Raw genomic sequence first — 12,740 nt, 5'->3', positions numbered from 1 at the left:
ATGCACCACATGCACACGCAGTCATGCGTATGTGTATGCCACGACTCTAGTTGCTTTTAATTTTTTAACTTTGTTACTACTTATTTCTATACTGTAATCATACTTACCTTTTCTCTTAGTCAGCTGACCGTAGCAACTCCGTGGCTTATTGTGTACACACAAGATCAGCTGTTCGAACTGGAGCCAATTGGAATTTTTCCAAGACTGACAGAAAAAAACAATGTGTTTGAAGTGGAGGAGACAATGGCTGAGTATGGACAGGGAAAATAACAGCTGTGTGTCCCGACAGTCCTGATGAACAATGAGAGATGGCTGGCCATCAAGATGAAGGAGATAACAGAAGTTGTCCGCGGTATCAGTCTGATGTGCTTCAGTGAAACGTTGTTATGCATGGATATGCAGGATGACTACATTTCCAAAAACTAACACAAAAACATGTACACCTGAGTGATAACAATTTCCCCCTGGGGATGAATAAAGTATACTTTCTTTCTTTCTATCAGGGATGGTGCCAGGAGTGGTGTGAAGAAACGCTGCCTTGCTGTTCTTGTAAACATTGAACTGTTGGCTGTTGGGCACCATCCCTACATTACTGCTGTTTGCTAACCCAACGTTTCAGTGAGGAAGAGGACGAATGGCAGCTGGTACACTAAAAACTGTATATACCTGTGTATACATTTTTATTCTCGTCTAATCTCTATTTATTTATTGACCCTTTTAAAGAAGGGTTAATGAAATACAGTGAACATACAGTATTGCATCAAATATGTTCTTTAACATCTCCTTCTAATAGGTTAAAACGCAAAGTCTGGTTTTTAGGGAGTGGCAAAAAACTCAACATATTCTGTACGTCAGGGGTGTAAAACTCATTTCACCGAGGGCCACATCAACATAACAGCTGTCTTCAAAGGACCAGGTGTAACTAATAAATGTAACTAAATGTAACTCAGTGTAATGTAAAATAAAGGGAACTATTCCTTAACGTTAAATAACTAAGAATTTATTACTTAATCAAGTTACAAACATTACAAATGCACAGAAAAACTGGTTGCTTGTTTCTGTTTTAACAAAAATTATTTTATCAGGTTATGAAACCCACAAAACTCCATCAGTCAATGATCAAACTAGACAAGTGAATTAAAAAAAACAACATACACAAGTTAGGACATAAAGTTTGTTCAAAACGTTTACGTCAGAGTTAAAATGGGCTTAATTAATGCATTGTGGGAAATATAGTTTTTGGTCAAAGCACACTTTTGACCTATTTGCTTTTAGACACTCTCACTTTTTATGCTCTTGAGGGGCCACATAAAATGATTTTTGTGGGCCACATTTGGCCCCCGGGCCTTGAGTTTGACACATTTTCTCTACGTGCTGTTTCCATTCTCCCAGCTTGACATATGATCCATCACCACTGACCTTTGACAACCTTTGCCTCCCCATGAAAAATCCTCCATGCCTGCATTCAAGAGGAGTCAGTCACTCAATCCAGCCTTCGTGATCCTCAAAGGTTTGGCCAATTTTTATTTTGGTTGACCAAAGGAATTACCTTGGGAAGCTGGGTCCTCACAGTGCTACACAGCAAATATTGGGCAAGTAGCGTCCTCCCTAAAAAAAGTAATGTAATAACACACGGCACACCTGCTACACCAAAAAAAACCAACAACCTCAAAATGGAATGTCACAAAAAAAGTAGTCCAATTGGTACAGAGGGGAATGGAAAGACATCACATCTGTGTGGAGGAGGAAAAACCATCAAATTTCCAGTCAAATGGGAGAAGAGTATCCAAACTACTTTTAACTTCCTGTACCTGCTTTTTATGGTAGGCCTTGCAAATATTTGTCTGATTAGTTCACTTTTGCCTGGAATTTTGATGTCTATGTGTCTGGCTAAGGAGCTTTAGAGGAGATTGGAGGGGGGGTTAGGGGGTAGGATGAGGAACATTCATATCAGCCCCTTTCAAGTACTAAATACTATTCTAAAACAGGATAGGCTGGCTAACTGTTGAGAAGGCTAACACCAACGGATATCACTACAAAACAAAAAGCACATCTTTGGCTTTGTCAAAATTAACTTTGGTTAATTTCTAATTATTCAACCAACTCTTACAGTTTCTGTGAACCATCCAGCTGTCTTGCTCTTTCTTATACTCTTTCTTATCCTCATTATTTGCACTTCATCCTGAACAGTTTAGCATTTTGTTTACTCAAGAAACCCCTCAGGCTCATCAAAGTCCTCGAGTTACGCTTCTGTAACCTCTTAACTGGAAAGATGAGTCTTTTGTTGACTTACCTAAAAATTAGACAAGTAACAGACACCACACCCAGCACTGCAGGAACTCCCTCTCCATACCTGGGATAGAAAATCCTCTTTATTCTCCCTAAAGTTCGGTACATGTCAGAAGTCCAAGGACTGAGCTTCTCATTCAGTACCGTAACACAAACTGTGCATCTCGGCAGGGCAGGGGACAGGAAAGGAGGGCAGGTCGTGGACTTGGAACAACAGAAACTTCCAGATCCATCCTGGTACGTATGAGGAATTACTTTAGAAGCTCTTAATAACTCAGATCATGGTACAAAACACTGATAGATGACTAAATGCGCACCATGTAGAAATAAGTCACTGTTTGATAAAAGACGGTAGTAATATTTCCATGTGACAGCTTTCTTTTGTACATAAGACTCAACTTTTACCAACCAGATGTTCATTTCAGTTGAAATTATCTTTTCTAACTGTACAAATTCTGCAATTCTATTATATCAGGGGGACAACCATCTGATCTCCAAACCTCCATCATCAACTCACCATGGGTCAGACCATCAGCAAACCCACTTCTAACCCCTTTCAGAACTCCAACTTCCTTGCGTCTTTCAAGCGTGCCTCCCCCAGCCGTCCCACCTTTGAACAGAACTTACTCCCTCGCCCAAGCATCTTCTCCACACTTAGGAAGCCCACCGCTGCCAAGCCCAATGATTTCATACCGCTATTCAATGACTGTATCTCTGCTGCATCATCCAGAACCCAAGAGTACCTTCTCTTTAAAGACCCAGAAGAAAAGTTCCACCCGAGCTCTGAGGTTTTCACTCAGGTGGGTATCTTTATTCTTTGAGGGGATAATGAATACAGCAGCTTTTTAACAATCCAGAAAATAATTTAATTATCAATACGTTGTTCTCCAACAGGTCTTCCTAATGACATACATCTCTCAGAGTGTCAACCTCAACCTGACAGACACCTTTAACTGCACGGCCATGACCCCAGAGCAGCGCATCCTGTTGGGGGCCGACTGGGTTTGGGCTGTGCTGGAAAAGCCAACCAAGAACCCTCGGATCCAAATCGCTGTTCAAGTCCTAAATCTGACTGACAACGAGAATGAAGAGGAGAATGGTATTCCTCCAGAGGCCTGCAGCGAGACAGTCCAGATCGCCCAGCTGGAGTCCAGCAACAAGAACATGCATGAGAAGATGGTGGACTTCTGCACCTCCGTCGGCAAGGATTGCTACGCTCTGTTCTTGTTCATAGGGAAGAAAAATGACAAGGGAAATATTTATGGTGTCCTAAGCAACAACTTTGAAGCAGCCATTGGAAAGTGCAACAAGATTGACAGACCTTTTATCGAGAACTTCTTCAAAGGCTCAAGGTATCTCCATACACCTTCAGGAATGATGCAAGCCATTGTCAGCAAGAAGGAGGGAGAGCCTCTCACTCTCATGATTAAATTTAGCTGAATAGAAGGGATTCATTAAAGTTAAGATAACTTTATTCAGTGACACAGCAATAAACTTGAAGTGGTTGAAATGTGGAGGATATTTGAACTTATGACTTCCAGACCTGTTACAGTCGAAGGCCTTTGAGAGAACATTCTATTTATTTGCAGCCAATCCCAGTTGTTTTTAGTGCGTGTAACAAGTCAGGTTTTTTTGCTGCATACGCCGTTTGTGACAGCTCAGCCTTTAGTCATTAAAACACATCAGGGTATAAACAGAGTGAAACCAAGCAACAGTTTCTAACATAACACAAAGTCTCCAGTCTCTAGGTGAAAACTAGGCAAAATCTGTACAATATAATTTTGTGCTTTTTAACCCAGTATGTGATAGCAAAACAGGGACAGTTATATTCTAAATGAAACCTGTATTGATACTTGCTAAAATAATTCCTAATTCTTTAAATTCCAAGATAATGCCCAGATTAGCCTTTTTGACGTGAAGAATTAAGTAATAAGATTGATGGATTTTCAAACTGAACAAAATCCCCCTCCTTTCCCATGAACACGACTGTAATCTACCTGATGTTGTGTTCACACTGAATGTGTAGTAAATGTGTGCCATAAATACAAGCACAACCAGGCAAAGATGAGAGAAGATGCAACTATTCACTGATCCAGGGCAATTTATTTGCAACCTCGAGAGGAGGTGTGCACTCTTAAATAATCTCTAACCTCTTTGTGTTCTATCTATGAACTGGTGGAACAGTGAAAACCAGGAATTTGCTTCTACTTGTTGACATTGCAGGATACAGTAAGGCTTTCTGGACCGTTGTTGTTCTTTATGCATAAACTACTTGTTGAATTGCCATCAAACTGGGTGGACTGGTGGGGCATGGGATCCAGACAAAGGGCCAATTCCATGTTTTTTCACTACTACATTAACATTTTAGGTTTGATATTCATAATGATTTTTTTTAAGGCTGTAGGAGTTGGCAGAGTCACTAATTCTGTTTAGTACTGTAGTTGATCAGGTTAAAGGGGTGGATCCATTCTGATGGCCCACAGGTCTCGTTGGATTGTAGATTAACATAATTAAGGGTGGAGTGTTTCATGCGTTTGAAGAATTCCACACTTTCTGTTAGACCATCAAGATCGTCACTGGTTTTTGTTGTATCATTGCCTGGAAAATAAGTTTTTTTATCAGTTGGATTTTGTGCTTCCTCATAGTCAAAAGATAGATGGATGTCACGTGTTATAATTTAAAAAAATATTATTATATAAATGAAACTGGGCAGCTCCCTCCAAGACAGCCTAATGGAAGTCTTTATGGGCAAAAAGGATGACCCAAACAGAAAACTGGAGTGGAATTGGGCTAAATTTTAGTTTTCCTTCCAGTCATGTGTTCCATTTACACTGTTGGATATGAGTAAATTTGTAATTTACCTAAAATGACACTCTTTGACATTAATTACTTTGTAGAATAGATGGAGTCAGTCACTTAGACACTGACGCATGGAGGTGGAAAATATTCTCCAATGATAAAGACAGTTAGGAGTCAGTTCTGGTTTCTTACTGGAATATTATCAGAATAGTGGTCTAGAATTCACCGGGGCTGGAAGGAATATTTATTAAACATAATCATTTCTTAAATCTTCAACATGATTGTAAATAGAAAATTCCTGTCTAATAATATTTAAATATTAACACAAAAATGTTCTTCATAACTGAGCTTGTTGGTCACTTCACCCTTTGGATCCACAGCAAAACATCTCTGCTATTCTTGTTCCTAATGAGATCAAAAATTTCAATTTTGGTAAATAAGAACATATTTTGTGAACCCGCGGCACATCGATAATTATGTACGTTATGTAATTCCCAATGTTGTGGTTGGCAAATGTTAGCATGCTAACACGCTAAGCAAGAAGGTAGCAGATGTCATTAGGTGCTGTAGCATGAGTCCACCTGTACAGCCATACAAGCAGAGAAGTTTGTTTACGACAGTCGTCATAGAAACGCTCTGATTTGTTTTCTGTGATGATGTACCAACCTGGTGTTAAGTGTCTACTTTAGAGCTCAGACACACACTTAGGGAAGGTTTCTACTCACCAAACACACTTTCTTCTGACGTCAGACTTGTTTTGGATTCAGGTGTAAAAAATATTTATTTAAGATGTATTTATTTTAACATAGTTATGTAGAAATATCCAATACAAGGCACGTTTACTAAACAGTAATAATCTTTTCATACATGACTACCCAAAGTTTTACAAATGTACAAACACACACACACACACACACACACTTTGAATACCAGTGGTATTAAAATATTGAGGGCAATCTCTCGCTTCCTCACGTTAAAATTTCTGTTCAAAAATAAGCAACAAGTTACAATCGCTTCATTGTAAACTGAAATTCACATCTTCTTGTGAGCATCAGGGATATTTGAAGAATGTTTGAGAGTGGAATGAAAATAAAGAACGCTTCCATCAAAGCTCATCCTTCCTGTCCAACTCTTCTTTGTGGTTATCACACGCGCACGTGGCGGTGTGGTCTTTCGGCTGAGGCACCAGCTCCATGTGTGGATGGCGTGCAGGCTGTCCTACCTGCCGCTCTGAGTACGTGTGCAGCACCCTGTAGTAGTAGCAGTACAGCCTGCTGGGCTGCAGCAGCTCTCTGGCCAACATCTGCCCCAGCCTGGACATCTTCTGGGCCTCAGCGTCGTTCTCTTTGGCCCATCGGATCTTCTCCAAAAGGTCCGACAGATTCCTCCTCACAGGGAGGTAGTGGGTACCCGCTTTGAGGTGGCCGTAGAAATGTTCATAATACTGAGAGTCCTGCTTCAGAACCAAACTGCTCCCCAGCATCAGGTAAGGAAAGCGATATGCTGCCACGGTTCCGTCCACGTTCACCTGGTACTTGTACTAACAGAAAAAGACGTTTTAAAACATTCATTTAATTGAAACAAAAGAGAAAAACAAGTTCATAAAAATACAAAGAAAGAACGCCCCATTAAAGTTGAGCTTCATGTTACATGATTTAAGAATTAGGTTCCTTTAATTCTACGTGCGTGCTCACCTTGAAGAAGTCAAAGAATCCAACAAGCGGTACTTTGCCAAAGTGTTTCTCCCTGTCTCTGAAGAAGAACCACGCTGTGATGCCTGCGTCCAGCAGCTCAGGGTTTTTCTTGGACAGAGAGACGAGGTGAAGGCGCTCCTCTCGACTGTCACGGCCACGGAAAAATGCCTTCTCAGTTTTATTAACCCAAGAAGGCCCTGGGAGACATAGAAAGAAAAGGACAGTAAAGTGTATTCAACATCTACAGGATATAAGAAAATGTGTATATAATCAACCACCAAGAGAGGTGTGTGTGTCATCTATCTTGTCTGGATAACTACCTCAGACTTAGTCTTCAAAGCACGTACTATTAACTTACTATACGCATACATGAAGCCTGAGGTTAGGGTGGTACATCACGACTCATCGAGTCAAACTCATGATCAGACAGTTTTATTTCATGTGCATCCGTCATAATAAAAGACCACCATTCAGTTTGAATCCCTACACATGTACAGTATTTTCCGCACTATAAGGCGCACAGAAAAGCCTTTAATCTTTTAAAAAAACAACAGTGCACCTTATAATCTAGTGGGCCTTATTTGTGAAAAAAGTTTTGAAATAGGCCGTTCATTGCAGGTACACCTTACGATCAGATGCACCTTATGTATAAAAAAGGTTTAAAATGGGCCATCCATTAAAGGTGCGCCTTATAATCCAGTGCGCCTTATAGTGCAGACGGGAACAGGACAAGTGTTTCTACAATAACATATTTAAACCCAACCCAACGTTAGCCCACTAGGATTGATTTCTGATCAGAAACATATGGAGGACAATTTGTTTAAGAGGAGTAGTGAATCAGGATTTGAAACTACTTTCCTTTCACCAGACCCCAAAGATCAGCATCGGTTTCTACAGATTATTTAGTTTTATGATCAACTGACGGTACAGACGCTTGTGATGCCCCCTGGTGGACGCAGCCTGTCTGACGCGTTTATACAGTATGTTCTAGTACAGTTGTCTTAAACAATTTCAGCACCACGGACCAGCTTAACATCAGACAATATTTTAAAAGACTGGCCTTTAAGGTGTGGTGGATGAACACAACAAAATAAAATGATACCACCAGCATAGAAATGTTGTTTTTTTCCCCTAAATATAACAAATGTGAATCCAGTGTGTATAAACTTGACCAGCATCGTCCTCCTAACATCACACCAACGTTTGTTTTTTTGTTCATTTTAGTAGCTTTAGCAGTAATGTATTCTGTGTCATCAGCCGGGGCGGCCCCTTTAAGAAGGCAGTCATGTGACCGAGGCAAGCATCTTGACAAGCGTCAAGAGTGACTCAGACAGATGCGGAGGAGAGAATCCACTCACTTTAAAACATCATTCAGTATCAGATCCAAAACAAAACAGAAACTACAACCAAGGCAGTCAGAGACTGCAACATCCCGCGACACCCCTGAATACAAAATTTTACCCTGAACTACTTGCCTAGGTCAAAGATCAAAGCTAGTGCTCTGACCTAGTGTCCCTCCTTCAGTACGGCAGTTACCTGTGTTTCCCTGCACAGACAGCAGGTCGTTGGTGACTCCTCTCATGGTCTCCAGGGTGGAGTGTGTCACCTCGTACGTGGGGAGGACGATGTCCCGTGTGTCTGTGGAGCCACACCAGGACAGGATTGGAACGCTGTCCGTTCTTCTTGTCTCTAACGGCCAGTCACCAACATTCATGTAAAACTCCACGTCAGGTACCTTCACCTTCAACAGCAAAGTGAAGACTGCGATCAGTGACGTCATGGTAACAAATACTACAGAAAGACCTTACTGGTTGTTCAACGCTCAAACACCCAGAATACCTTTCTTGTTAGAGAGAGCAGTATTTCATCAGAGAACATCTTGAAGTCGGTGTATTTTCCTAGAGTGCGGCGGTGCAGCTGGTTGTTGATGATGGCGTAGTGAATGATACCTCCTCTGTTAGCGAACCTGGGGGTCACTTCCTCTCTGAGGTGCTTCAGGTCCACTGTGGGAAAGGAGCTGAAGTCGGCCTCAATCTGGGGCTCCTCAGCGGGACACTGCATGTCCCTCTGCCAGACGGGGGCATCGAGGCGTGGGCAGTCACAGTACTCATGATAGACGGGGCCTGAGCATTAACGAGAAAACTCAGCGTTAGAGCAGGTGTGATTGGTTCCATCCCAGACCATACTACACTTCAGAAAATACTCTTGAGACAGAAAAGACTTGAGTTGAACAATTCCTGCACGTTTCAAACCTGATGTGAAGCAGGATGATGAAGTTCATTTAATCCACATAGAAACAGGATGGACAGACCAACGAAGGCTTCAAACCTACACTCATTTTACACACACACAGTCATTCTGATGGAGAATGGTGTGTTCTTTTGTAGCAGTGGTGTGGTGTGTGTGGTGACTACATGTCCTCTGTGTCCATCCCTCCTCCTTCTCTGGGTGTCATCCTTTTATCCTGCATTCAAATGTCTTTCTTTCTGATATGTATCAGTCAAATAATAGAGAGGGCATTGTGTGGCGACTATATTTAAAAAGCCAGGATACAAAAATTCTCCTTGGTTGTCTATGTCATAAATTGTTGCAACAAGCGGACAATGAAAATTTTAAAAACCCTGGTAAACACACAGGTAGAATTGAGTGTCTGGTTTAAAGCTCAATAGAGACAGTACAGTTGGTAAAAACATTGCAAACATTGAATAACCGAAGTGGAATTCTAATCATATTGGCTTCACATTGTGTACAGTATTTTCTACACTATAAGGCGCATCCTCAATAATTTGTTTTATAAATTATTTCATTTATAAGGCGCACCGGATTATAAGGCGCACACAAAAAATAAAATTTATTTAATAAACTGCAGCGGCTGTAGTTGCGCAATCCGTCCACTAGATGGAGCCGCGCTGCTCAGGCAGTCATGATTGCATTCATGACTTCCTGACTACCTTTGAATGGCCCCTATTGTTATGTCAATAAGACATTCTGAGCCTCATGAAGGAAACCTGATCACTTGATCACTTTGCCATCTTAGAAAGAAGTCAACACACATATTAAAAAACCTGACATTAAAAACTGGTTAAATTCATTACGAGTGCAGTCAGTTCGAACAGAGCGGATTATTTCCTGATCTGAAGTTCGAAGCAGATATTTAAGCTTCCACGTTCGTCTTCGTTTATTAATTAAATATTGTTTCGATCGATCGGTAGTCCAGTCGGAGGTGAGGTGCAGCTATTTGCTGCTGTGTGTCCTAAACGATTTTTTAACTAGTTTTTAATGTCAGGCTGCTAATTTACGGTCAAATATGACGCTGTTTTACTCCTAGACCTGACTTTTAACGTCGGTGTCTCACCGCCGTGAATCTCACAGCACGTCGCTGCAGACAGAATACACAAGCCTGAATGCGCCCCTCCGCCGCCCCCCCAGAGATATCAACTACATTTGTAAATCAATGCAGCACACCAGACACCTTTGTCTAGCAGTGACTCTGCTCTTGAAGTTTCAGAAAAGGCTGGAAGTTCAGCTTTGAGGGTCTTTCATTCACCTTTATGCCAGTTTCTCCGTGTGTTTCCACAGACTAATAGAATGGACCGTCACTAGATTCCAGATGACAGCACAATGGCATTTTTAAGACCAATTAAGTTTAAACTGGGTTATTTCCGACGCCAAATAGGAAATACTGACATCAGCCAGTCAAACTTTATTAATAGAATTGTTGAAAGTTCCTTATGTTTTTCTACGTCATCACCGGTGCTCCTAGTCTGCTCTACCGTCTGAGAGCAGCTCAGTCAGAGCCGGGACTTCGGTGACGCCCCTTGACTACCGTTGTTAGGGGGCGTGGGCCCGAGTGCCTTGTGAGGGGGCTCCTCTGGTGGCGGAGTGCAGCATGACTGGCGGCCAGACTGCCGGCTTTTTTTCAGCGATAACGTTTTTAACCAATATTAATGAATATTAATCCATATATAAGACGCACCGGATTGTAAGGCGCACGACGCATTTATGAGAACATTTTAGGCTTTTAGGTGCGCCTTATGGTGCGGAAAATACGGTAAACATTATTCAAGCATTGTGATATCCCAGAAGTTAAGTCTCTGTCAGCTGAGAATCAAATTACAGTATTTTTTGTACGATAAGGTGAATCTAAAGGCCTTTAATTTTCTCCAAAATTGACAGTGCACCTTATAATCCAGTGCGCCTTATATATGAAAGTGTTTTAGAAATGCCATTCAATGAAGGTGCGCCTTATAGTGCGGAAAATACTGTCGTCGATACTGAAAACAGAAACGTGACCATGTGTGAGCTGATTTATTTGTCAGGCACAAAACAAACCTGGGATGGTGTAGGGCGACTTGGCAACAGCAACATCTTGGTGTAGGACTTCAACCTTCAGGCCGTTCTTCACCGTCCTGTAGAGCCGATACCTGACCAGGAAGGAGCCGTCCTGTCTGTCCAGAGGTGGGGGGACGTGGACTCGAATGTGCTCCGTCTCGTCCAGTGGACTGATCTTCACTTTAAACGTGTCTCTACCTACCAGCACATGTAAAGAACACATCAGTGACCAACATCTGGAAGCGAAATGCATCCTCCCCCCACTATGAACTGAAAGAGAGACACATGTTCATATTATTTTCAACATTCAAAACAAAATGCTATTTTTATTGTTAGGAGCAAACGTTGGCAAGCTCAGAGATGAAGGTGGCTTTTGAAGCTAAACTTTCTTGAAGTCATCAATAGGTGCCACCACATTCCTAAGCAGATAGATGAATAAAAATCCTTCAGTGACTGCAAAATCAAGGAGAGAGATCTTGGAGGGTTTGGTTGTCATGGTGCGTGAACACGACCCACTGAAGGGTCCATCCTGAAACCCCAAGATGATCCCTGTGTTGGGAGGAGGAAGTGTATGCTGAAGAAAGAAGACATGGTGAAGCACGGCCCAATGCTCTGGGGCTCTGGGGCCACCCAGGAACTGGACACACACTCGTAGGGTGTTGTGGGGATGATGGATCCCATCAAGAGGAACTCCTCCAGGTAAACATCTTGTGATCTGTGAGGAAGCTGAAGCTGGGGTGTCATGAGACATTTCAAAGAGATGTCTGTCCGTCAGGACTGAATCATTAGAGTCTGCAGCAGACAGGACAAGTAGTTGAGTTAAATGTGACCTGAACACCTCTACTGGAGTATGTTGAGCTATTGAAGCTGTTCCTGTGTGACTTGGTTCCAGCAAACAATGTATTAATAGTGCAATTAGCTAAAAATCATAATATACAATAGGGACAGACTAACCTTGAAGGATGATTTAACCAGTGATAACTTATTAACATCAATGAGCCACTGCTCCGTGTCTCTGATCAAACTAAATGAGGTGACATCTGTAGAGAATGGATCAATAATGTTATCAGATCAGGAGTTAGCTTCACTAACAATGGAGTAGGAGAGCAGAGCTACTGTTAGCATGAGGACACCTAGCTTAACAGAATAATGACACCCGAGGCTCAGACCGTGTGTGTGTGTGTGTGTGTGTGTGTGTGTGTGTGTGTGTGTGTGTGTGTGTGTGTGTGTGTGTGTGTGTGTGTGTGTGCGTGCGTGCGTGCGTGCGTGCGTGCGTGTGTGTGTGGAGTTTACCTGGAGACACAGTCCGGTTCTGTCCGTCCGAACCGACCGCCTGGATAAAGAAGTACCGGACCGGTAGAACCACGGCGGGGTTCAGCCCCGGACCCCAGACCAGACATCTCTCTGGAACGACTCCTTCACAGCCGCAAACCGACACGACTATGCCGAAAAATGTCGCTAAAACTAAAAACCTGGAAAAGCGGTTAATCTGCAAGGATTTAACGGAGACTGCAGCTCGTCCACACACCATAGTCCTCCGCTGGTTACAGCCAAACGATTAAATTAGAGGCTCAAGAAAGTTTCGATGAAAACTATGCGGACATGTTTTTGAGGAGAGACACGCCC

The 12,740-nt window shown here is 42.2% G+C and overlaps 2 protein-coding genes across 3 annotated transcripts; one reads left to right on the top strand and one right to left on the bottom strand.

Moving 5' to 3' along the window:
* Nucleotides 1-1,481: 1,481 nt before the first annotated feature.
* Nucleotides 1,482-4,954, top strand: rep15 (RAB15 effector protein). 2 transcript variants are annotated; one of them, XM_068314161.1, is made up of 4 exons: nt 1,482-1,510; nt 2,461-2,526; nt 2,765-3,089; nt 3,184-4,954. In XM_068314161.1, exons 3-4 carry the CDS (start codon nt 2,808-2,810, stop codon nt 3,727-3,729), a joined length of 828 nt encoding a protein of 275 aa, XP_068170262.1. In that variant the 5' UTR covers nt 1,482-1,510; nt 2,461-2,526; nt 2,765-2,807; the 3' UTR covers nt 3,730-4,954. The 2 variants fall into 2 exon arrangements, with proteins under 2 accessions (XP_068170262.1, XP_068170261.1); XM_068314160.1 differs by lacking the exon at nt 1,482-1,510 and having other exon boundaries at nt 2,387-2,526; nt 3,184-4,953.
* A 937-nt stretch (nt 4,955-5,891) lies between these two features.
* poglut3 (protein O-glucosyltransferase 3) lies at nt 5,892-12,721 on the bottom strand. The gene is made up of 6 exons (XM_068314158.1): nt 12,408-12,721; nt 11,115-11,312; nt 8,622-8,905; nt 8,319-8,523; nt 6,783-6,979; nt 5,892-6,628 (listed from the first exon to the last, which is right to left on the bottom strand). The coding sequence occupies exons 1-6, from the start codon at nt 12,643-12,645 to the stop codon at nt 6,194-6,196; spliced, it is 1,557 nt and encodes a 518-aa protein (XP_068170259.1). The 5' UTR covers nt 12,646-12,721; the 3' UTR covers nt 5,892-6,193.
* Nucleotides 12,722-12,740: the final 19 nt, after the last annotated feature.

This window comes from Antennarius striatus, chromosome 4 (assembly GCF_040054535.1).
Source record: "Antennarius striatus isolate MH-2024 chromosome 4, ASM4005453v1, whole genome shotgun sequence".
Lineage (NCBI taxonomy): Eukaryota > Metazoa > Chordata > Actinopteri > Lophiiformes > Antennariidae > Antennarius > Antennarius striatus.
Note: the sequence above shows the minus strand (reverse complement) of the source record. Positions and strands in the feature narration are given on the sequence as shown.

Excerpts from the sequence above, each read along its gene's own strand:
- rep15 (XM_068314161.1), top strand. The coding sequence starts at position 2,808 with ATGGGTCAGACCATCAGCAAACCCACTTCTAACCCCTTTCAGAACTCC. Across the intron at positions 3,090-3,183 it reads GCTCTGAGGTTTTCACTCAG|GTCTTCCTAATGACATACAT; the intron begins GTGGGTATCTTT and ends GTTCTCCAACAG.
- poglut3 (XM_068314158.1), bottom strand. The coding sequence starts at position 12,645 with ATGGTGTGTGGACGAGCTGCAGTCTCCGTTAAATCCTTGCAGATTAAC. Across the intron at positions 8,906-11,114 it reads GTCGCCCTACACCATCCCAG|GCCCCGTCTATCATGAGTAC; the intron begins GTTTGTTTTGTG and ends GTTAATGCTCAG. Across the intron at positions 6,629-6,782 it reads GATTCTTTGACTTCTTCAAG|TACAAGTACCAGGTGAACGT; the intron begins GTGAGCACGCAC and ends TTTTTCTGTTAG.